The sequence below is a fragment of the Podospora bellae-mahoneyi genome, chromosome 4 (assembly GCF_035222275.1).
Source record: "Podospora bellae-mahoneyi strain CBS 112042 chromosome 4, whole genome shotgun sequence".
In the NCBI taxonomy this organism is placed as follows: Eukaryota; Fungi; Ascomycota; class Sordariomycetes; order Sordariales; family Podosporaceae; genus Podospora; species Podospora bellae-mahoneyi.
This window is the reverse complement of record NC_085883.1, coordinates 308108-332284: the sequence shown is the minus strand read 5'-3', so window position 1 is coordinate 332284 and position 24177 is coordinate 308108. Positions and strand designations below refer to the sequence as shown.

Here is a 24177-nt window from a genome sequence, read left to right as displayed (position 1 = left end):
GGAATGTAGACCACAACTTTGACTAAATATTAGACCATGATTTTGACTTTAGCCAAGACCCAAGATATGTATGTATGACCTTGAGCAGATCTTGGCTACTAGGTAACAACCAAGATTTTGACCAAGATTAAGACCACCTTAGGTATCACTGGTCTTTGGACTTTGATTATGACCTTGGATTTTTAGTTCAAGACGCCAGGGAGGAATTCGGTGCCCATCAACATCGGTTTGGATGGAATAGAAACCTTGCGACCAGAACATGAGAGATCAATAATCCCTTGATACGAGCAAGTTGGAAGATACCCAACAGTGAACATTGTTGAGCACTCTCAAGTTTAGATGTCCAGAATCTCGCAATTCCTTGTGTGGACGCTATTTCCATATTGACGACAAGCCCTCCCCTCATTCAGCGTCTTGCAGCATCAACAATGTTTGTCCACAGTGTGCGGTAGACACAACCCGGATACGAGACCCGTCAACAACCAAACGGTCCAGACCTCAGCTGACCCCCACACAAAAAAATCTTCATTCATAATTACACCAAAAAAGTTCAACTTTGTCTCATAATTCGGATATTTCCCCCAGGTCACTATACCCGAAGCGGCTCAAGTATTGGCAAGATCAGCCAGCCACGCCTCCAACGGCAGCTCACCAGCTGAGTCTCTCAATGCAGGATAGTACGTCAATATCATTGTCCCACTCAACTATTGGGCTGGAGAACCATGGGCATCCCCTGTCAGGGGTTAGTGTTCAAAAATGTGAGGAATGGCCGCTTCGCTCGAGATTTCGGATTTTCCTCCGTGACAGCACACAAAACCTAGGCGCCGCCCTTCCGTTCCCATTCCTCGCCAAGGATCATGAAGTTGGGAGAAGGATAGAATCCACTGTTTTGCGCGACAACAAGGAGGGTATTGACAGTGGGAGCTTGGGGTGAAAAACTGGCTGTCGTTCGGTCGTCACTCGTTCACCATGATTGTAACAAATTCCCCAACCATGGGCCCCAGCATCAGCGGTCTGTTTTCTCCTCGGCGGGCGCGGGTTTGGGTCGCCTTCACGCTGACTTGCGCCCTGCTGCTGTTCCTTGCGCGCCAGAGGGGGGCGGCAGCGGAATGGAACGCCGGGCAACAGCCACCGCCAAACTCGGTCGCAGCTCCAGACGATCAGGGGCCGAAGGAGGTTCGTGGAGATGAGGTCGACTGGTCCAAGTTCGCCTATCTTCAATACGTAACCAACAGTCACTACCTCTGCAACTCGGTCATGCTTTTCGGGCAGCTGCATCAGCTTGGCAGCAAGGCGGATCGTGTGATGATGTACCCGGAGGGGATGTTCAACCTTGAGGTTTCTGAAGGTGCACGGAGGGGGAAAGGCGGGAAGCGTCATGATATCGAGCTGCTGAACAAGGCGAGGGATGACTTCAACGTCAAGTTGGTACCGGTATCGGTGCAGCATAGAGCCACAGCGGACTGTATGTTGTCGCGCTCGACAAGAGACCCCTTGTTCAAATGTTAACTGACTGCATTTCCAGCCACATGGGCTGAGTCCTTCACCAAACTTCTGGCCTTCAACCAAACACAGTATTCTAGGGTTCTATCGCTGGACTCGGATGCTGTGTTGTTGGGGTCTGTAGACGAGCTGTTCACCCTTCCGCCGTCTCCAGTCGCGATGCCACGGGCATATTGGCTGTATCCCGAGGAAAAGAAGCTAGCGTCCCATATCCTGCTTGTCGAGCCAAGTGCGGAAGAGTTTGAGAGAGTGTTGGACGCCACAAACAAGGGCGGTGAGGACGAGTATGACATGGAGATCCTCAACACATTGTACCAGGATAGTGCCATGGTGATCCCACACAGACGGTATGCTCTGCTGACGCAGGTGTTTCGTTGGGAGGATGGCGAGCATGCCAAGTACTTGGGGAGTGATCGCGAGGAGTGGGACCCGATCGAGGTGTTTAACGAGGCGAAATACTTGCACTTTTCGGATTGGCCGCTACCAAAGCCATGGCTGGGGGCGGCCGAGGACTTGCGGCAGAGGCTCGAGCCGAAATGTCGCGACAAGGGCGGCGTGGAGTCGTGCGTCGAGAGGGACATTTGGAACGGGATCTATCGGGATTTTCATGAGAGACGTCAGCGTGTTTGTGGCTATTCGATCGATCCACCAGAGAGGTGACTGTACGGGGACACACTGACAGTGGCTTGGTTCAGAAAAGGATTAGGTCGGAGTTTGGGCAATCATGAGCGAGGTTGACGGGATAGAAAGAGCCGAGATCAAAATAACTGAGAGAACTTTCACATGGCAGTTCCGTCCCACGAACAATGAAATCAGCAGCCTTTCGGACGTCAAAGCCATGACAGAGGCGGGCTGGCTTGAGTCTTCAAATCTTTACCCCTGACCCATCCAGCACACACGCGCATCAGATCGACAAACGATGCTGCCGGGACGGTCCGATGTTGCGATTGCCGCCTTGGCCCAACCCTTGATTCAGTCATCGAACGACTTGCTATCTGACTGCGACTCTAGTTCATGCCAGGAACCACACTGAACCGATACATCGGGTTCGCCAAGTCGATTACTGTTACGAAACCCGGAATGGCAACGCACGACGGGATACATTTCCCATGAGAAACACGACCTCACCTTTGTCGACGACAATTCCGAGGACGAAACTCTCCGCTGGCTGTCAAAGCTCACACACACACATGTACGACAGTCTTTTTCGGCCCAACGGGATTATCTCCTCGAGCCTGTGCGTTGAGACATCACCGTTGTCCCGTCGGGTGGACCACGGCGCAATGCAGGCGCATGCAGAGACCGATGCTCACAATTACCTGGCGACCCCCGGTGTCCGTGACACGGCAAGTGGATGATGCCCATCCGGCAAGCCTACCTAGCACTGCCGGGAGAAAGCTGGTCCTGTACGGCAATGTGCCGTGTCACGCCTTGTATCAAGCATTCCACACATCCCAAGAGGAGAGTGCCAGGAATTCGTTGCGTTCAATGGAATTCAAGGGCAGCTACATGCTCGTATACACGCCATCTCCCTTTCAACCATTCATAACATTGCTTTCAGCGAGCCCCCGCCATCAGCCAGACTATCATCACCACAAGCAAACCCTCACTGACGCCGTTGAGATGATGAATGATGATCACCAGTGCGGCTGTATGGCTTCCAGGCAATTGACAGGTCGCATGCATTCACAGATGAGGTCCTCACGCGAGAGACATGCCCATATCCGACGGTCTCAACCCGCAGTAGGGCTCCTGTGGGGAAGTCCTGATGTCGATCAGGGGGGAATAGGCTAGGAAATTTCAAGTTTGAGTGAAGAGAAAACAAGAATAAAAGGGTCACTTCTCTCGGGCCGCTGTCCTTCTCATTCCTTATTTCATCATCACAGTCACGCTTTTTCTACCCACACTCTCTTACAACACACAACAGCTCAGAGTCGGTCAACATGCGCTCCTTCATCCCTCTCCTGACCCTCACAGGGTTGTCAGCGGCGGCTACCCTGAGACCTATCAGACAACGCCAACCAGTCTTTGACGACCTGGTAGATACTTTGAGGGGTCCAAACTCCGACTCTCAGGGATGGATCCCCGATCCTTGGAACGACCGGGTTTCCTCCACCACGGACGGTGCGGCCACTCCCACCGACGTCCCTACTGTCGATGTCCCAGCCACGGTTCCAGATGTCACAGACGGTGGCGACGGCGATGGCGATGAGGGCGGTGACGACGGTGGTGACGCTGGTAACGGCGGTGGTGATGGCGGCAATGATGGTGGTGATGGCGGTGACAACGGGACGGACGACGGCACCGGCAATGGACCCAACACCCCAGTTGCTCTGCCTAACATCCGTGGCGTCGACAACGGTGGTCCCGTAACCCTTTCCGCCCTCCCCGGCGGCGGCAACCCCGATGGTGACGATGATGCTACCATCACCATTCCCGACTTCACCGGCGGCAACCCTGACGGTGACGATGACGATGACTCAACCATCACCGTTCCTGATCTTACTGGCGGCGACAGCACTGATGATACCGACGGTACTGGCCTCACCGATGGCACTGATCTTACTGACGGCACCGACCTGAACGATGACACTGACAGCACCGCTGACGGCTCGGTCACCATCCTCCCCGCCACCCCCGTCACCCCCGAAACCCCCATCCCCGTCATCACCCGCCCCATCAACGGCAGCGTCCCCATCCGCTTCCCCGCAGCCGGCCAAACCGAGAGCTGCCTCTCCGACCAAGCCGCCGAGGTCATCATCGACGCCTACGTCCGCATGATCTCCAAGTGGAACGACGAGGACGCCTACTACCTCTCCGACAACTTCTACGACACCTCCGACTCGATCAACTCCCTCGCTGGCATCCCCTTGGGAACAGTCACCTTCCCTAGCAAGGAGGCGTTCATTGAGCACCAGCATGTTATGCCTGATAACCTCCCCTTGATCATCACCCACAAGATTGTTGACTGGTATGTACCCTTTGTTATGTGATTCAGATACTGTTACTGACTGTGGGATAGCGCTGAGATCACCCTAATCTGGACTGCTACTTTTGCCGTGCCCCATGTTCAGGCCAAGCCTGTCAGGGGTATTGCCATTCTCAAGACCGTGGGCGAGTTGGAGGATACCGAGTCGGAGCATGTAAAGGGGCAGAATGACTACATCTGGAAGATTGGGGGGCTCGATGTCGAGTTTAACAACATCGCTTATTTGCAGAATATTGGGGGAAGCTGTGAGTTTCCTACCGGGCCTTAGAGGGACAGAGAGGACATATGATGGGATGACATCATGATGGGTTCCAGTGGGCAGTGATGGCTTGCCCTGGATGATAAAAGGGGTGATGGACGGGGGAGAAGGGGGCTTTCGATTCTAGCTGGGATATAGTTTTCGGATAATGAGGTTTAATTTTGCATTGGTGGTGATGCCTGTGATGGTGAAAAGATCCTTCGTCGTGTGGCGTCCTTGCATTCGTCATCCTTTCCGGTCCCAGAAGTCTAACAATTTTTTCGGTGGCAGCGCCTGGTCTGGTTTCCCCAGGCACCCTGATCTGTCGCCACCAAAGTGCCAAAACTTTTCTGCACCTACAGCCAGTCCCGGCACGGAGAAAGCCCTGGTCAGCCTGTTAAATGTTGGGATTGCTAAAGCCGTACCCCTCACGTTTTCGACAGAAAGATAGAGGCTGCGACAAAAATTCAAGGACTCAACGATCGATAGGTAGTCAAATACGCCTCCCGACCATTCTTTGAGACCTATAATAAACGCTCCAGGACCTTTTTCTAGTATTCAAAGACTCTATGAATTATCTTTAAATGCATACCGATTATCCTTCAAGGCCTGTTGACTATGTTGGAGAGAGAAGCCATGTTACCGGGCAGGTGAGGTAACTGACTCGCCTACAGCTCTGCGTAAAAAAAAGCAACAACATCCTCAACTCCCGGAGGCTCATCTATCCAGTGTCCCCCATCACCATAATCATGCCATGCAACATCAAGAAACCCAAATTTCTTCAAAGTATCCCACATTCGTCTGCCGTTCTTTATGGCTATGACGGCGTCGTCCTGACTGTGTTCAAGCAAAATGGGCGTTGAGGCGAGCTGTGGTACCGGTGCTGGTAGGTCTTTTCCCTTCCTTGGGTCGCTCGAATAGAGGGGTGTTGCAGGATGGTAAACCGTCCGATGAGATCCGATTGTTGGCGGGCTGCGGATGAGGCTTCATCCACCAGTGGGAACCAGCTGCAAAACCCATAGAGGCCGGCAAAACCTCCTCTCCCATCAGCAATACTGCATGAGAGACAGAGAAGGGGACACCTAGGAACGAACATACATAGCAAGCCCCTGGCTTATCCCACCTAGAAATATTTTGTGTCTGGGCAGAAGCTTTTCCTCATGCTTGACACTCTCGAGGATGAGATCAACACTCGATTGTATGCCTGACACCTGCAGGCCGTTCGTTCTTGCAGATCCTCCAGGGCCTACAATATAGGTTGACGACGACATTCTGCTGTACTAAGAATTTGTGAGCAAAGTTGATGATTTTTCCCGAAGTTTGGGGATCAGATCTCGACGTGTGCAAAGTCAGGTAACGTTACCTGAGGTAGGTACGTTATATTAATTGTTGTGTTGGTCAGGCGCCTGTCTGAAACCTTATTTTTGAACGGCGGCTTTGTAGCCACCTACGCAGAAATCACATGTAGTGTTTAGTCAAATACCTTATCTCACTGGCAGCCAATGAACTGCAAAATAAATGGAGCTTGCAGGTTTTGAACACAGTCTTGTCCTGTGGCCGATGAACTGCTGGCTACAAAAGAAGGCTTTCTATACAATAGTATGAAGCACGCATTAAGAAGCAACTTTGGCGCATAATTTCAGCTAAAAGAATACCTGTTCCAACTCAGAGTCTACGGCCGGAAACAATGGAGATGGAATGAATCAGTCGAACACTTATCACCCTTTATCGCCTCGCAGTACTCACCATCCTTTTTCCTAACAGAAAAGATTTTTTATTGCTCTTTCAATCTATTCCCTCCTTGAACTTGAATCCAAACGATCACTCCTTTATCCAACACCCCAAAACAAAACCTTCACATTAACCAACAAACGCCCAGTACAATTGCTCCACAAGATTCAAGGCGAACCATACATGACACTCACAGAAACCCAGTTCAACAGCCTCAGCGACGCTATGATCGAGTATCACCTCGATCAAAAGGAGAAATATCGAAACACGATACTGGAGTGGGCACGAGAGCTTGACGAGGTGGAGGACCTCGACGCCTGGGCGTCACAAAAAGGCTGGATTCAAGCAAAGATGGGGGAGCCGATCAAGAGATAGTAAGAGCCAAGAATATCATGCACTCCTGTTACTCGAAGCTATCAGTGGACTAACAATTCTTACCGCAACTGTGTAGTGCGATGTTCTCAGCTTATGTGCGGTTCGTATGCGACGTTTTCGTTTATCACGAGGCGGAAGCGGAGAAGTGGAAGGCGTTGGAAATGTGAAGTCAAAGAGCAGCTGGGTCATCCGGCAGCTACCTAGTGAGTTGAGAGGTTGGATGAGGACGAGTATGGGTGGGTGGGGGTTGGTAGCAACAGCAAAGGCCAAGTGCTACAGAAAATACCTTTTCTTCCTTCTTCAAGTTCCATGTCAGTATTCTTGTCTGCCAGTATGGATCAGACATACTGAAGGTGTAAGAGAGAGTCGTGAGAAAGGGGTATGCTATGACTGGTGAAGCAAAGTCGGCCATGAGAGCTTCAAGGTGCTGAACTCAACAAGTGCAAGTTACCTCATCGATAGATGATGCGATGTTTGGAGACCATGTATTTCTCTTGCCACTCTCCCTTACACCTTGCAGGCCCGGCTACCTGCATTTAGCCTCTCGGATGATCTTGAACATCTGGCTAGCTGCTCTGTGAGAGAACAAAGTACCGCGGTCTGAAGAGTCAATGCTGCCGAGCTTAAGAAGTGGGAGGCACTGAAAGCCAAAGATAGGTGCTATACCCACCAGACTCAGTTGATGATATAATATTGCAGGTGTCTGTGTCACTATGTGGCGGAGGATACGAGTGGTTCGCCGGCAAGACGGACAGAAGACGGGCTCCAGGGGTCAGGGGTCATTGGCCTCGGAGACAAAATCTGCGATGTAATTGTCTCTTGGATTGTGACTGGTCGATTGGAGGAACTTTTGCTGTTCCTGAAGATCAGAACATAAATTTTGAGAGATTCCGCATTGCATTGGGGCCGCAGTATGTCGACAGAGGCCACTGGGGGGAGCTGAAACACTGGTGATTCGAATGTTGGGTCCCAGGTTGGCATGCGGTTCTTGCCACTTTCTGCGGTTCAATAGTTGCATCATATCTAAAGTATGAAACGAATACTTCTTTTTCCAGATGTCTGAGGCGGCCTGCCTTGGTATAGGTAGGTTGTGAGAGACACCTTGATTATGCATCAAGGTGGAGTGAGAGACCCGTTAATTGCATGGACACCCATAAGCCGCCTTACCAGTCCCAGAGATAAGCAAAGTTCAGGTAATTTTGGACCCCGTGATTTTTTTTCACCTGACTGTGCCCACCGGTTTGGTGATTTTGAGGTAAAAGTTTGCGAATTCGATAATATTCCCTCTACCAAAGAATGTCGTTTCAAATAGTCACACCACAGGGTGATGCCGTGGCGGAGGTTCCCCAGGTTTTCTCTGTCCATGGCGTTGTCGATCACAGCGGGAGGGATGGAAATTCCCCCGCATTTTTGCCATTTGCCAGGCGGGCATTGCCTGCTTGTTACTCTCCCCCCTAAGAAGTGAAGTGCCGGATGGGTCATGGACCGATTCCCGGGAGTGGAAAGATGGTTCATATATGTACTCCGTAAACCAAGCTGGAAAATGCACACGCTCTGGGCTGACCCAGGCCCGTGGGGAGCGGTCAACCACAGCAGTGGGCTAATGCAAGGTACAGCTTGCCATGGACGTCCCCTTGTGACGACCCTGATGATTCTTCAGGTCTGCAACTGAAAGGGAGACGCTGCCGACGGCCGATGGAGGCGCTGGGCCGGCCGCTGTCAGATGTTCAAATCAATGCCAAGTGGAAAGGGGGAAAGGACAGCAAGTCACGGGATCGGGATCGACATGCCAGCTGCAACGGGCCGTTTCGATGATTTTCATCTGCATAACTGCATCCTTCAAGAATCGATTTTAATTTAGCGTGGATCTGGCGCCCGCTGAAGCTTAAATCAACGGGCCGTGGCCAAGGGGTCCACGGACTGTGATGATGGCAGCGACAGCGAGGCAGCACAACCAAAGATGCCCAACAGTGATTGTTGCCAACCAGGACCTGACAAATCCCTGCCAAACGTGGCACCGATATTGCGTGCCGTGATCCCGCTGATGTCAGGAGGTTTTTTCGGCGCGGGCTGCCGACGAACTTCCAGCCCTTCCCCGTGTGATGCCATTGTCTCTGCTCGCTGCTGCCATTGTCAACGCTCCTGTCCACCAACCCTTTCGGAGGAGGGTAGCCAACGGCAGTTAGTTTACATTGAAGCTCATCCAGACTGGCCGTTGGCCGATGCGTTATGAGGCTGCCCAAAGCTGCATTTTCCAACTGCTCTGCTGGGTGCTGGGTCAACCATGACCAACAACCTGGAAGAGAATTGGAATCTTGACGATTGATGACAGGTGAGAGAGGCTAATCGAGGGCCAAGGCCTCGTTACTGCAATAGCTGCCTGACCATGATGCATGAGTGCCTCATTCGCCCGAATGCCAAGGCAGCCGTGATGTCTGGTATCAAAAGTACGCGGGCAGCCAGGCCAGGGCGTGCTAGAAACTGCGCAGTGCAGAGGCTTCGTCCCAGGAGAGTGTGACAGGACCATCCCCAATCACCTTGCTTGCTCTTGTGCTCTTCCCCCCCCCATTGCGCTCAAGCGACGCTGAAAATTCAAAATTCCCAACCCCCATCCCCCATCCTCCTCTCTTCCTCTCCGGCTGCCCTACCCCATACCGCACTGGTCCCTGCTCGCCGATACCTCCAACATCTACCTTCCCCCGAGCCATGTCACTTTGATGGTCCCCGTGTCGCCGCGCCGACATATCCCATCCAGCCGCATTGGCCCAGCAGTCGCGGGTGAGCCACTGAGGACGACAATTGCCTTGCGCCAACCACCAGAACAGCACCGCCGCCGCCGAACCACTACCACCACCAGCGCGACTCCAACGACCCTGACCCCATAACTCAAACCAACCTCTTCTCCTTCAACCCCTTCCACAACCACAACCACCACCACCACCGCCTCCAGTGCCCACCAGCTGCCAGAACCTCTTTGTGGCCCAGCCCCCTCCCCTCCCCGATCTCTGGCTGAGTCTGTTGTCGGTCACGGTCTGCTGCTCCATCGCGATCGTTGCGTTAAGGTCGCAGCACTTGTCCCCGACCGTGTCACGTCTGCAGTTCGTCTGCTTCCTCCACTTCCGAAACACCTCCGAACTGGCTTCCGCTTTCCACGTCTTCAATCCCCGAGACGCCCACCGCCTGCCGGGTCTAAGCGCACCGCGTGCCACAGGTGGCGACCGAGACATTCAATTTGCATCTCGAATCAACCGCTTGCACCTTCACCCGCAGCAACAGTCACCTACCTAGTCATATCCACCCGGCGATATCGCACCCTCATTTTCTTCACGTCACCACAAGCCACGCGAAAAACACGCTACCCGACCCGAGCAGACACCAGGTCTGCTCTCCCTCCCGCCTGAACTATGAACAACATGGCAGGCATGGCAGGCATGGCAGGCATGGCAGGCATGGCAGGCATGGCAAGCATGGGCGGCCCGGTCAACGCTCCCATGGGCATGATGAACAATGGCGGCCTCGCGCCCCAAGTCGCCCAACGCCATGGCTCTGACCAGCACAGGACGCTGCTCAACACATACATCTACGAGTACTTCATCCGCTCTGGCATGTGGGAATGCGCCCGTGCTGTCCTCAACGCCGACAGCGACATCAACGTCAAGAAGCAAAGTCCGGGGCATAGCAACGGTCTCGGCGACGACCCCATGGACACAGACTCGAAGGACCTCCTCGACAAGCGACCAGACGACCTGCCCGCGCCTAACGTGCCTGTGCATGTCAACGAGAGTTGCTTCTTGTTTGACTGGTTCTCTCTCTTCTGGACCATGTTCTCGCACCAAAAGACTCCCGGCCAACCCGGAGGACAGATTGTCAACCAATATGTTCAACATACTCAGGTACAGTGATATGTGGCTTCTGCCCAGGGCTTGGCTAACGCGATCATGTAGGCACAATCTCGTATGAAGCAAGAAGAACAGCGAAACCTGCTGCGCAACATGCGTCCCGATGCGTACAATCAGCAGCAGTACCAGAACCACATGATGCGCATGCAAAATGGCGCCGCCATGAACATGGGTGTGAAGCCGGGCAACAACCTCCAGAGGGCTGCCATGGCCAACAACCAAAAGTATGTTCTGCACCTCTCTTCCATCTTGATTTGCCACTGCGGGACAGCGTGCTAATCCATAACCCGATAGCCCTCAAACGATGCAGATGCTCCAGCAGAACAAGGTCGCCGGCCAGATGCAACGCGACCCCTCCGACATGGAAGGCAACCGGGTAAGGCCTGGATCGCCAGCGGCGGCCGAGAATGCACCATCCCCATCCAAGAGACCGCGCCTTGACGGCGGCGCCCCGTTTAATCCCCAAGCGGGCGTCATGATGCCGAACGGGAGACCGCAGGGCATGCCGGGTCAGCAGCAGGTAGGAAACGGCCCCGATTCAGCACGAGCACTACTGCTTCAGAATGGCATCAACCCAACGCAGCTGAATCCTGACCAGCTCCAGGCCTTCATCTCTGCCTCTCCACACGTACAAGCAAAGTCTCTTGCCACGTACTCGGCTAACCTCCAACAGCACCATGGCAACCAGATGCCCAACAAACCCATGGCAAACGCCGTCGGTCCACAAGGCCAGGGCTCCCCGATGGTACCCCAAGGTCCCGACGCCCCAACTCTGAACCAATACTACAATCCCAACGACATGGGCGCCGCCGGCATGAGGCCCGTCCAAGGCAACGGGCAAGCGACGGGCGGTAGCAACCATGCGTTGCAGGACTATCAGATGCAGTTGATGCTGCTCGAGCAGCAGAATAAGAAGCGGCTGATGATGGCTCGCCAGGAGCAGGATCTTGGCACCAACAACATGCCTCGCCCTGACGGACCCCCCGGCGGACCCCCAGGACCCAATGCCCAAGGCTTCCAGCAGGGCACTTCCCCGCCAGGAGGCCGAAGCGGTGCTTCCCCCAACCCCGAGCAGATGAAGCGCGCCCAGCAGATGAACAACGCTGCCAACATGGGCGGCTCTCCCCTTCCCGACGGAGCCGTCCAGTCCCGAAGCTCCCCGAACGCCATGAACTTTATGGATGGCAACAACATGGTTCCCAACGGAGGCCCGCAGTTTGTGAACATGCAGATGAACGGTGCCGGCATGCGCCCTCCAAACTCGCACCCGAACCCGCAGTTCAACCCCCAACAGCAGCTGGCTCACCAGCAAATGATGGCGCAGCGCCAGGGGCAGGCCATGCAGGGTCCGGGAATGCAGTGGGCTCCAGGCGGGCCTAACGGACAACTCCCCGGTCAAGGACCTCCTCCTCAGATCCAAGGAACACCAACTCAGGCGCAGCGGACGATGGGCCCCCCATCGGCGCCCAATGCTGCTGCGAACGCTGCAAACTCTCGCAACGCCACATCGTCACCCCAAGTGAGCACCGCCGCCCCCCCTACCCCACAGGCTGCCAATAAGCCTGCGCCGAAGAAGAAGGAAACCAAGAATTCCAAGGCCAAGGTAGGCCGCTATTTCCTGGATTCCAGACTTGTGCCTCCCTTTGGCCCGACGTGATGCTAACAAACAACAGACCGCACAGAAGAAGACGAACAATAACCTCAACAACACGGCGGCCACGCCTGCTGGCGACGAGAATGCGCAGGAGGCGCCAACACCAGCGACGCCCATCACCCCGTCGAACCCGGCCAACTTTGCAAAGAACCAGAACATCAACGCTGGTCCGGTGGTTCCCAACGGCCAGCCAGCTGTCCAACAGCCTCCTCCCCAAGCGCCACCAGTGGCCGGCCCTCAACATCAGGATCCCAACAATTTGTACATGGATACAGGCGCAATGGTAGGGACCCCTAGATCTTCCACACACCCCTCGGTCTGCTAACACGATTTGTCAGGAATACCCTCTTGGATTTGCCGACCCCACGCAGTCTAACGACGTTCTGACCGATTTCGACTTTGATTCATTCCTTCACGACGGCGCCAACGGCGATGACGGTGTGGGCAATTTTGACTTTGGCGGTACAGGTTTTGGTATGGACGACGGGACGAACACGATTGGCACGGCGGATTAGGATCTCGCTCTGCTCATTCAACACACACCATAAGGGCCCCGGAGTCCTGCGAAAGTCGTATGTACGAGCTGAGGTGCTTTATCCAGGCCCTCTCAACGCGAGTACTCTCAAGCAGCCTTGGTTGTCTTGGTCAGGATCAGTGAGCCATTTGGGGTTCATGATTCCCATGGTCGCCTTTCTTCTGGTCTATACTCTCTCGATATCAGCAGTTCTTCAAGGCTCTTTGTTTATTCGGTTTTATACATGCAGCAGCGATTTACAATCACGCTCTTACTCTGCAACTCTCAGCACACCATGGGTTCTTTCAGAGTCAACCGGTCATATTTTCTTTTTTCGGTAGTTGTTTCTCACCCCTTGTCTTTTTAAACATTGAGAAGGAAGTAAATGGTTTATATGAGCTGGGATGCGTATGGGTGCGGGTCGGTGTCCTGGGTTGGCTTCGCATGCATGGGGTGTCGGTCCTCACTCTGCTTTTGTTTCTATTTCTCTGGTGTTTACTTTTTTTTTTCGACTCTCCCATCTTCCAACAAACGCACTTTTCCTTTCTTTTCTTTCTGCTGTGTTTGTTTATCTGACTTTTTGTTTGGTGGTGGAATAAGCGTTGGACGGAAGACTGGGGTTGGTAGCGATGGGGGAGGCAATGGATCTAGGAGGTCCTTTTAATACCACATACACTATTTTTGTGTTCTTGTTTTTCATTTTTGATTTTTCGATTTATATCTGTTGTTTTGTTTTGTTTCAGAACTTGAGATATCACACACACACACACGGTTATCACACATGCCCCTTTTTCTTTTCATCTCATTTTTGCAAAGTTTTTCGGTGTGTGTTGTTTGTATTGGTTGTTGCAAGTCGTTGTGTAAAAGTTGCTTTTGTGTTTTGTTTTTGCTTTTTCCATCTCTAGCTGGTTGGAGGTGGAAACTTGGGGGGGGGAGGTAAGGCGGAGATGAGAATGTGATGGGTTGAAGAAAGCAATGAAAGAGAGAGAAAGAGAGAAAAGATAACGGGTTATGGAATGAATTTATCACCTCTTTTTATTGTTATTACAAACTTTGTGTTTTTTCAATGGGGTGAAATCGCTTTGAAATAGGGGGGTACGAAAACAGATGCCGGTTCGACAAACGAAGTTATAATGGTGGGGTTTGAGTGGATTGGATGGATTTCAGGGGAGGGAAAGAAAAGGTGGGGGAATGGTCTTGAATTGTTAGTGGCAGGAGGGAAATGAGAAAGGCGGGCGGGTGGTAGAAAGGGTAGGGAGGGTGGTTGTCTGTGTATTTACTAGCTGTTTTTTATAGGCTTTTATATTCCCCCTCATCATTGAATTTTCGCACTGTTTCGCTCCCTGTCTTCTGTTCGTGTGGACTCTGACTGACACACAACCTTTGTCTTGTGTGGTGATACTTGATTCTAATCAGAAGAACCATACAAGAAGATGGAGGTGGCAAAACGTCGATAAATGCCCATCAATAACAACACTTACATTCTTTAGTAGAAAAGGACCTCCTTGTTTAAAGACTATTTACTTATTATTGCATCACACACACCCTTATCCAAACCCACTTGAACAACCTGCCACAAAACTCACTCCACTGTTTCCCCTCGCAACAGAATTTCAAAAGTTTTGTAGCTGTTTCTTTGCTCCAATGTGCTGCCTGTAAATAATGCTCGAGATTTATGCTCCATGACAGGGGCTGACAGCAGGAAGAACAATATGCCGCCTAGATGACCCAGAACAAATGAGACACAAAATACATGGCGAAACAACAAACACCCATTGATCATCCGGAAATGTTGTTCCTTATCGTAAATTGTTCCAGACCGTCTCAACACCCAACCCCTTACCAAAACGCCAGAGAGTAGGCCGCAAACAAGAAAGCATAAACAAATCATTACTATACAAACGGAAAAGAAAACAGAGGAGAAATGAGACTGTTCAAATCGTCCTCGCAGGGGACGATACCTCTGGCTGCGAGCAGTATTCAGAAAAGGGGTCCACTTGAAGCGATCTCGCTGCCGGTGTCTGGGCATGACCTTGGCCAGATACTGGCTTTGCTGCGCCCTCACTCGATGGAGGGCACTCATCAGCTTCCAGCACTGCTTCAATGCTGTCCGTTGGTGGTTGAGGTTGATGCAGGCTCCAAATCTCCGGGTTAGCCTCCACCGCGGGCGTATTCATGGTGGACTGGATGGCGATGGCGCTGTCAGGAGGGGGGGTTTCTTTCTGGCCAACACCATCCTTTTCAAGTGGAAGAGGACAAGCCATCCGATGATCGTCTTCGTTGGCTGGCGGTACGCTCCAATCCTTGCTGGGGAAGAAGGAGTCATCAGCCCTCGGCACTGATGGAGACTCCATTGCTGTCACCGGAAGAGGAATGTAAGCTGCTTCGGGATTTTCTTCCTTAACATGTTCAATCTCAAGGACTTCCTCTTCCGGCTGCAACTGCCTCTCCATAACAAGTGGTGGGAGAGTCTCCTCGGGAAACCACCCGCCCATGGCAAAGTGTGTCTCTTGATAAACACCTTGCTTCCGTGTTGGTGCGTCAACAGCACCGGTCAAGTAGGTGGAGAGTCGTTTCATATCAATGGGCTTGGGCATCCAGCCGTCAAAGCCCACATCCTTGTACCGCTGTTCGTCTCCACGCCGGAGCATGCCAGATATGGCAAAGACAGGGACACGGCCACAGGCTTGGACAACGCGAGATGGGGTCGGTCTGGCGTTTTCGAGGTCTCTTATCATCTTAACCGATGCCCAACCGTCGACGACGGGCATCTGTTCACGAGTATCTGGTTAGAGAAGGCAAGCATGTGCGGAAGGATGCAACGGAACTCACGTTGAGATCCATCAGGACAAAATCAGTAGTAGCTTGATTCGCCGCAAACATGTTATAACACTCTTGGCCATCGCGACTGACAAGAACCTTGTGACCGAACTTGGTCAGGCGACGGTTGAGAATTTGGATATTGATAATGTTGTCATCGGCAATCAGGACGGTAAAGCAGAGTGTCGTCGGCGTCCGCGCCGTGTCCATGGGCGAAATGCTTGGTGTCGGCACAACGATGGGTGGCGAGGCACCCATCTTGGATCCCAGGCCCGCACCTGACGATCCTGCCGGTGTGATGTCGTGTGTTTTGGGGGGAAGCGACCCCAAAACCGGCGGGCGTCCAGGCATGGGCAATGCTGGGAGCGGGGATGCGTCCCTACGTGCAGCCAGAGAGTGTGCGCGCGATACCACGATAAAGGGCGCCTCGATGATGAAAGTTGAGCCAAGTCCTTTGACTGACTTGACTCTCAGCTGCCCGTTCCGTTGTTTGACATAGCGGGCCACAAAGGCTAGTCCAACACCGACGCGAAGGACATTGTCCCTCGGCGCCAGCGACTGGCCCATGAGCTCGTCAAAGTCTTCGTCTGGAACCTGCTCAAATTCCTGAAACATGTCATCGAGGGCTCGTTCGCTGAGACCGGGGCCCGAGTCGCTGACCGAAATGTGCATCGTGCAGCTCTCCATTTTCTTGGACGCTGTAGTCCACTCGACCAACACCCGCCCCCTGACTGTATGCTGAATGGCGTTGGCGACCAGTATGGAGACGGCCCGTTGGAGACTGGATGGGTCACCGCGCACGAATCGAACAGCTCCTGTGCAGGGTTTTAGAACAACCTCGATTCCCTTCTCCCTTGCCAGCCGCTCGAGAGGTTCCATGGCCTCCTCCAAGCAGACTCCCACATCAAAGAGGTTGGAGAGCTGCGGGATCGACCCAGTTGCGCTCCCTGTCAAATTCAGGAGGTCATCTATGACGTAGATGAGAGACTTGGATGCCGTGTAGGACGACGTGAGAGCTTGCTTGGTGCTCTCCTCCAGAGGCTTCTCGAGGGCCATCTCAAGGTAGTTGATCACGGCGTTCAGGGGTGTTCGCACTGTCGGTGTATGTCAGCATTGGGATGGGATAATCTCTTCCCTTGAATCGCTTACCTTGGTGTGATGCATCATGCAGAAGCAGACGCTTCAACCTTGTCTCTTTGACAGCGGATTCCTTCTCACGCCAGACTCTGATAAAGCTGCCGTAAACAAGCTGGGCCATGGTGGCCATGGTGGCTAGTTTCGGTCAGTCCGTCATTCGTCCCATGGCACGATGGTGCGGTGCCTACCTTGCTCTGGTGTCCAGTTCTTGCTGGTTCCATCCACCACTTCGGTCCATTTTTGAAAGCTGTTGCGAGGTTCCAGCGTGCCAAACTTGCCTGCCAGGGATGGCTTCCCTGCCCAGTGAACCTCTCGAAGCTGACTTCGTCGATAAAACACCACACAGTCGTCCGTCGTCCCCGACAATGGGATGTACAAGACACCGGCAATTGCCTTGAAGCCGCTTGGATAGTGAAGATCCTGAAAATCATGGGAAAAGTTGCTCGAGACGAGTATTCTGCTCGATCTTCGGAAGAACAAATACTTGAGCAGTGTTACGGCCTCGGCATATGCTGCCAGTCGCCCAATTGTTCTAGCCTCACCCTCCACCACAAGGAAGCCACAGTCGGCCTCGAAGAGTTTGAGTAGCTCGTCCGACGATGCCGTGATGCATTCATTGGGGCTCTTTTGGTCTTGAAGTGTCTCAATGATGCGCCGAGCTTTGAGCTTGTCGGCGTTGAGCAGCTTCTCCAAACAGGTCGATGCTGAGACGCCCACAAAATATATCAATTCCCGCACCGTAAAAGGTACACGCGTTGCCGTGGGTCCATATGAGTGGCAAACGATCAGCCCCCAAAGCTTGCCCTCCGACTCGAGCGACAGAGACATGGAAGATCGAACCTCCATATTTTCCAAATATTTGAGATGGACCGGCGACATTGCTCGGAGATACGAGTGTGTGAGATTCAATGGGGTTTCGATGTCTTTCTGGTCTCTCCCCACCAACCGGGCGGTAGTCTGTGTTCTGTCGAAAAGCACACGAACTTTGTTGACCATGTACAGGCGCCGTGCTTGAGGTGGTATATCTGTGTGTGGAAAGTGCAAACCACGGTAAACATCACGACTTGTGGCGGGATCCATGAGCTCGGCGACGACTGTGCCGTTGAAGTCTTGGTCAAACTCGTACACCATGACCCGGTTGAACCTTGAGAGTTCCTTAACCACGCCGACAATAGAATCCAGCAACTGGGGAACCGATTTTGCGGCCGAGAATTGTTTTTGAATCTTGGTTGCCACGTTGACGACCTCGACCGAGGATGCATTGGGGCCAAGACCGCCACACAGGGCGTCTGGACTGGAAATGACAGGTTGACTGCGAGTCTGCATGCTTGAGACAGTGGCAAGATCCATGTGGTCGCTTCCTAGAGTGTCGATGGGATTTGGCGGCACATCGGCCTGCCAGTAATGGGCCATGGGGTGCAATGCGTTGTCCTGCAACTCAAATTCGCAAATGTACAAGTCGACTTCGCCTCCAAGGTAGTGAACAGCGCACCAGCATGGAATAATAAGTCCTTCGGGATCGCTAAAGGAGAAGTCGAATACCACAGGTTCTTGCTCTTTCCTCGTGATCTCGTACGTGGTTCTCACACTTCTTAGCTGGGTATTAAACAGTGGTCGCTGGTATGTCGGTACCACCTTGTTGAAGCTGTCGAGGGCAAAGATCTCCGCAGGGTGAAAGTGGCAGACTTGGAACGAGTTTTCGCTCACAATCCGGGGAATGTAGACTCCTTCTGCTCGCCGCTTCAGAGCCACGAGCATACCATGCGATTGAATCGCTCCGGGGATGTGGATCAACTCATCTTCGCAACGGGTGACAACTCGTCGTGTGCCCTGAAAGACACCGTGTGACCCGTCGTTCATGACGGTGTATTCAAATCTGTCCGTCACCAAATTATTCGACGATCTCGATGCCTCGTCAGGGCCATGTTCGATAACAGCTTCGGGTGTTATCAACGGTGCTTGAGGATCTGGCCCTGGGACAAGCCCAGTGGGGGCTGCCACCTGGGCTTCCTCACCAATCACAGAATGGTCATCTTCTGCCTGAACAGGAACAACTGAGAGAGCAACTCCAGCAGCTGGGCATTTTGAGTCAGCATGATTGACGTCGCAGGGGTGGAAGGAACACATACTATCACTATTTCGCAGATATGGCGAGTTCTCAAGAATAGATAGGCGGATGGGAAAGACTCTTTCGACCAGCTCTGGCGAGGACATATGGGTTGATGGTCGAGGGTCTGAGAAGGGACCTTGATAAGACTTGGTCTCTTGCGTAAGAAGAGCTGTTGATGATATTACAGGATTGTCCTTCCAGTGAAGAAGCATGGCTGGACGCGGCGCCAACCTCACTTGATTCCGGGAAGGGACTCAGGGGTGGCTTTGCGGCACGTGGGGATGGAGGCGGCGGAGACAACAACGCAGAGGGCGTCGTGATAATGGTGTAAAAATGGCGAGGTCGTTCTCGCGAAGATGGATGGTGCTATCAGAGGAGGATGTCGAAGAGCGAAGAGGTCATTGACTTGTGTCCTCGGATGAGATCGAGCGCCGCGGAGACACAAGAGAAATATGGAATAAAAGGCAAGCAGGGTAGGGGGTGCTCAGGGGGGGAAGGGGGAGGGGTGTGGTGAAAGGCAGTGCAACAAGCCATGATTCTCATGGAACGCCGGAAACGTGGTGGTGAGGTGGTGGATGTGGCGAGCACCAACTCGTCCCAGCAAAAAGCAACAGCAACAACCCTGGAGATGCAGTAGATATTGCGCGCTGGCGATAACGGGATAGCGTGGAGTGACCGGGGATCGAGTGTCGTCGTCGGTAGACGGCCGGAAGGCACAACCTGAACGCCACAGTGCGAGGTCAGGGCAGCCATGATGTGACAAACGCTGGCCCAAAAGAGATGTTGACGCAGACGCTGTCCGCTGGCCACAGCAGCTGTGTTGCTCCGGTGGCTGGCCGATCGCAGGAAGACAGGGTCCGTATCGTGTATGAGTCTGTGGGATGAACCCTGGGCTCTAGACCGCTCTGGATGACTTGTCTGGGGACCCGGCCAATGGTGGTGGGATGAGTTTGTTCTCCTGTTCACGACAGGTGCGACAGAGGACGAGGTGGTGGCAGGCCTATCACAGACCGTCGTCGAGACATCTCTGCTGAATCAGCGCTGGAACGACCCAACAGAAGACTCGAAGGCGAGTTTCTTTTTCTGGTGACAGATCAGACCATCACCCTGCACTCCGCAGAATCGAGCACCTCCACCCAGCGACGGTTTGTCTCGAAATGGAAGAGAAACGGGAGGGTAACCAAAAAGTGCGGTCGGGCTTTGTGGAAGAAAAGTGTCCAGAAGAAGAAATCTTACCCGGCTGTCAGGGTCGGGAAGGAGCCTGTTGCCATATTCATCTTAGCATCGCAGGGCGATTGGACAGGCAGGTGCCAGCCCTGTCCTCCTTTGCTGCGCGCGACTTCGAGAAGGGGAAGGCACCATGTTCTGGTCACAGCTCAACAGGAAGGAACGTTGCCGACTCGCCGACAATTCGCCATGTCTCCTGCAGCCTGTATCACCTGATAGTCCCATTAAGTGGGCGCTTCTCTGTACTCTGTGTTTTATGCTTTGTCAAAGAGGCAACAGATTGTATAGTTTGGCTAGTATCTCTTTTTATATTGGAGGATTGTATTGGTTCTGCACACATCCGGATCTTGACCAACGTTTGACCCCGCAACATGGCTGACTGGATATAGATCATTCTGCGACACACATCGCGAAACGGTCACGCTGGCCAACGATGGCGCGGAGACAGGATCCAGATTGTGCTACACACCCTTTAGCCACCTTGCTCTCTCAATCTCACGCCCCGGGTCACTCTTCGTGGTCCCTGTGGTCTGTGGTCTGTGGTCTGTGTGTGGCTGAGAAGCAATCGAATATTCTCCCGCACCTCAGTCCACCATCACCGATCCTGGGCCCTGACAACTTCAAGTCTACGATCATATAACGAACAGGGGGAGACACACCACAAGCAGGTCTTTCAAGTTGTCTGGTTGACTCGCCTGCCTGGCAATTGGTTGGGCTCTGGTATGTCCCCCTTTTCTTCGTTTCTTCGGGCCTGGCTTCTGCTGGCATTTGAACTGAGTTATAGGTAACAATCGATAGACGTCTGGCGCTTAGTCAGAACGTCACTTTCGCCGATATATAGCATCAAGAATGTTACCTCTTCCTGTATGCTCAGCAATGATATGCCTCTCGACCCTACCTTGTAGCTGCCGCATAGCCAATGAACGACCCTACCACATTTTCAGCACCCCGCTTGCTGCAGGACTATCGGAGCTCTTCAATGCAGTAAGCTGATTCTGGCCAATATGGTGTGTCGTAAACGTCGCAATGCCTCTAGAAGTCGCAATCGTGGCGCGGTCCGACATATATCTCTTAGTTTATTCTCAGCATTGCTCGTCCACTTCCTCCCTTTTTTGCCATCCCCTTCGCCGTTGAAAAGACGAAATGGGGCTCGGGACGACTTCACCGTTGACTGTGCTGGGTTGTGCTCTGGCAGTTCACTCCGCAGCTGCTACAGGTTCCCATCACTTTGCGACTGACAGCAGCACCTTCGACTATGTCGTTGTGGGCGGAGGGACATCGGGGCTAGTGGTTGCCAATCGGCTGACTGAAAATCGCCACAGTATGTCTGACGAGATGCAACAGATTTGTTATATCATTAACACCACAGTTGTTCAGACACTGTCCTCGTGATTGAGCGAGGCTACTTTGACGACAAACCCGAGGCCATCATACCTTGGTATTCCACCGCCGTCGACACAAGCGTTCTACTCAACCCCCGGTCTGCACCAAATTCGAAGCTTTACAATGCTAGACACAATGTGACTGTTGCAGCTGTTGTTGGAGGCGCAACAGTTGTCAACGGCATGGGATGTGACCGCGGAAGCAAGGCAGACTACGATGCTTGGGAGGAATTGGGCAACCCAGGCTGGGGGTGGAATGGGCTGCTGCCCTACTTCAAGAAGAGCACAGCCTTCACTCCTCCCAACCCCGACGTGGTGGACCGGTGGAATATCACCTGGAATTCTGCCGCATATGGAAAAGGCCCCGTCCAGGTTCATATCTCCAACTTCCAGTACCCTGACATTGATACAATTTGGGAAGGCTTCAGACAACAACCCGGAGTTACCTTTCCACCAGGGTCCTCTTCTGGATTTGGGCCAGGCGCGTACTGGTCAACAAATACGATTGATGCCCGCGGCATGACCCGATCGACTGCACGCAGTGCCTACTACGACCCTGTCAACAAGACTCGCTCAAATCTGCGTCTTGTCATCGGTCAGACGGCGACAGAGTTACTGTTCGACCGCGGAAAGTCTTTGAGAGCGAAGGGAGTGCGGGTCGTTTCCAGTTTTGACGCCAAGGTTCGCAACGTTTATGCACGGAAGGAGGTCATCCTGGCAGCAGGAGCTGTGATGACTCCTCATTTGTTGCAAGTCAGCGGCATCGGTCCCGCATCGGTGCTCAAGGCAGCTGGTATCAAGGTTGAGAAAGACCTGCCCTCTGTGGGGGCCAACTTTCAAGACCATGCGACAGTTGTGCTGTGGTTCAACCTCTCCACGCCGTCATTTCCCAACTCCGATAGCATATCGAACAACGCCACGTACAATGCGACCGTCTGGGAAGAATACCTCACCAACAGAACAGGGCCAGTCGCAGCTGCCAACAGCAACAGCATCATCTACTATTCACTTGCACAGGTCCTGTCACCTTCGGCTGCGGCCTCCGTAGCCTCCCGGCTCTTAGCACAGGATGCAAGGCAGTACTTACCAGCCATTTACAGCACCAGTTCGGCTCTTCTTCGAGGTTTCAAAGCTCAACGCGCCATTCTGGCGCAGCGGTTCACGACCAACACATCATCATACACAGCCCAGCCTCTACGTGGCAACGGCCAGAGCCCGTCTCCGCTGCTGAAGCCTCTTTCCAGGGGTACCGTAACGCTCAACTTGACTCATCCAGAAAGTCTTCCAGTGGTACAATACAACACCTTCATAAACCCTATCGATGAAGAACTTGCCGTCGCGGTTGTCCGGCGCTCTCGCAGGTATTGGGCCAGCCCAGCTCTTCAGAAACTGGGCCCGACGGAAACACAACCGGGCGCGGAGTACCAAACAGACACAGAGATCTCGGACTATCTCAAGGCAAATCGGTTAGCATTGTTTGCCAGTTTGGCCCACCCGTCTGGCACATGCGCCATGATGCCCGAAAAGCTGGGAGGGTGTGTTGGGTCTGACCTAAAGGTGTATGGCGTCAAGGGGCTGAGTGTGGTAGATGCTAGTGTCATTCCTCTGATTATCGGCACCTCTCTGCAAGCAACGGTCTATGCGATTGCCGAGAAGGCGGCCGACATCATCAAGGCGAGAGGTTGAAGGAACCAAAAGGGGCAAAAAGGGGGTTCCACCTAGTGGAGCACAAAGCAACAAAAAACATACAACAGCAGGGATTCCCCAGTGGTCACCCACCTGAGTACTAATCTGCCGATCAACTGTTTGACTAGGGGAGAGCGGACGGGATCCCGTATTTTCAGTTGTCTATGGTCGTATGTGATAGCTTTGGTCAGATTTCTAGCTTATACGAGAGGACTTCACATTAGTGGAAACGACTCGTGGCAAGTAATACATCCCCACGACACCTCCAGCTGTTACCTAAAGCCTCGACATAAGGGCCCGATCTCGATGTCGCCAAGCAACGGCAACGTGCATCGATCAGTGTGATGGTGTGGTGCGTTTCGGAATAGCCCAGCCCAGTCCGGTGTCACACACCTAAGTCTGCGGCGCGGAAGGTGAGACATACATGATCACACCTTGATTCACACTGTTCTTTTTGCTCTCTTTTTTGTAACCTCCACCAGCGGGCCGCTTTCTGTCACGAGTATTGAATATAGGGGTTTTCCTGCGGGACTTTGAGACCGGTTCGGTTTTTAGGTTGGAGGGTGAGACATGAACGGGGTGATTGAGAGTTTGAGATGTTGGCCGGTTTGAATTTTTGTCGGCGTGCTTTTTTACGTGGGAAAGATTTAGGGAAGGGGAAGAAGAGGGGAGTTGCAAATCTCGTAGATGATGGCACCGGCTACAGAGGTGTTTATGTAACTCTTCTCCTATCTCCGAGGCACACAATTTAAGGCTTGACATCCGAACCTGGGGTGGGTTTGTTCTTTTCTTTGGTTAAAATTCTTCTCTTCATATGTGGCTTTCAAAAAGTCCGACGAAGGGGTGTGAACAACAATATTCTTCACCCTCGGTTGATCATTGTCATCCTCTATTAGCGTGCAAGATCTCCAG

General features: G+C 53.0%; 6 protein-coding genes across 6 annotated transcripts; 4 read left to right on the top strand and 2 right to left on the bottom strand.

Annotated features, from left to right (window-relative positions):
- Positions 1-622: 622 nt before the first annotated feature.
- Positions 623-2163, top strand: QC761_400920 (uncharacterized protein; the record flags this gene model as incomplete). The annotated part of the gene is made up of 2 exons (XM_062878375.1): positions 623-1465; positions 1526-2163. Exons 1-2 carry the CDS (start codon positions 970-972, stop codon positions 2161-2163), a joined length of 1134 nt encoding a protein of 377 aa, XP_062731794.1. The 5' UTR covers positions 623-969.
- A 1283-nt stretch (positions 2164-3446) lies between these two features.
- QC761_400910 (uncharacterized protein) lies at positions 3447-4916 on the top strand (the record flags this gene model as incomplete). Its single annotated transcript, XM_062878374.1, has 2 exons — positions 3447-4474; positions 4526-4916. The coding sequence occupies 2 exons, from the start codon at positions 3447-3449 to the stop codon at positions 4758-4760; spliced, it is 1263 nt and encodes a 420-aa protein (XP_062731793.1). The 3' UTR covers positions 4761-4916.
- Positions 4917-8882: 3966 nt separating this feature from the next.
- QC761_400900 (uncharacterized protein) lies at positions 8883-14116 on the top strand. The gene is made up of 5 exons (XM_062878373.1): positions 8883-10729; positions 10781-10959; positions 11030-12338; positions 12409-12672; positions 12728-14116. The coding sequence occupies exons 1-5, from the start codon at positions 10241-10243 to the stop codon at positions 12902-12904; spliced, it is 2418 nt and encodes an 805-aa protein (XP_062731792.1). The 5' UTR covers positions 8883-10240; the 3' UTR covers positions 12905-14116.
- A 276-nt stretch (positions 14117-14392) lies between these two features.
- QC761_0061330 (uncharacterized protein) lies at positions 14393-16990 on the bottom strand (the record flags this gene model as incomplete). Its single annotated transcript, XM_062872581.1, has 3 exons — positions 14393-15674; positions 15736-16817; positions 16873-16990. 3 exons carry the CDS (start codon positions 16988-16990, stop codon positions 14838-14840), a joined length of 2037 nt encoding a protein of 678 aa, XP_062731791.1. The 3' UTR covers positions 14393-14837.
- A 23-nt stretch (positions 16991-17013) lies between these two features.
- QC761_0061320 (uncharacterized protein) lies at positions 17014-20370 on the bottom strand (the record flags this gene model as incomplete). The annotated part of the gene is made up of 2 exons (XM_062872580.1): positions 18990-20370; positions 17014-18935 (listed from the first exon to the last, which is right to left on the bottom strand). Exons 1-2 carry the CDS (start codon positions 19180-19182, stop codon positions 17014-17016), a joined length of 2115 nt encoding a protein of 704 aa, XP_062731790.1. The 5' UTR covers positions 19183-20370.
- Positions 20333-23278, top strand: QC761_400880 (uncharacterized protein). Its single transcript, XM_062878372.1, has 3 exons — positions 20333-20917; positions 21011-21518; positions 21575-23278. Exons 2-3 carry the CDS (start codon positions 21341-21343, stop codon positions 23263-23265), a joined length of 1869 nt encoding a protein of 622 aa, XP_062731789.1. The 5' UTR covers positions 20333-20917; positions 21011-21340; the 3' UTR covers positions 23266-23278.
- The last annotated feature ends 899 nt before the right edge of the window (positions 23279-24177 follow it).

What these genes read in the sequence shown, in the direction of transcription:
- QC761_400900 (XM_062878373.1), top strand. Translation starts at nt 10,241, where the DNA reads ATGAACAACATGGCAGGCATGGCAGGCATGGCAGGCATGGCAGGCATG. An exon ending in AATATGTTCAACATACTCAG is followed by an intron (nt 10,730 to 10,780) that starts GTACAGTGATAT and finishes GCGATCATGTAG; the next exon opens with GCACAATCTCGTATGAAGCA. An exon ending in GCCATGGCCAACAACCAAAA is followed by an intron (nt 10,960 to 11,029) that starts GTATGTTCTGCA and finishes ATAACCCGATAG; the next exon opens with CCCTCAAACGATGCAGATGC.
- QC761_400880 (XM_062878372.1), top strand. Translation starts at nt 21,341, where the DNA reads ATGGGGCTCGGGACGACTTCACCGTTGACTGTGCTGGGTTGTGCTCTG. An exon ending in GCTGACTGAAAATCGCCACA is followed by an intron (nt 21,519 to 21,574) that starts GTATGTCTGACG and finishes ACAGTTGTTCAG; the next exon opens with ACACTGTCCTCGTGATTGAG.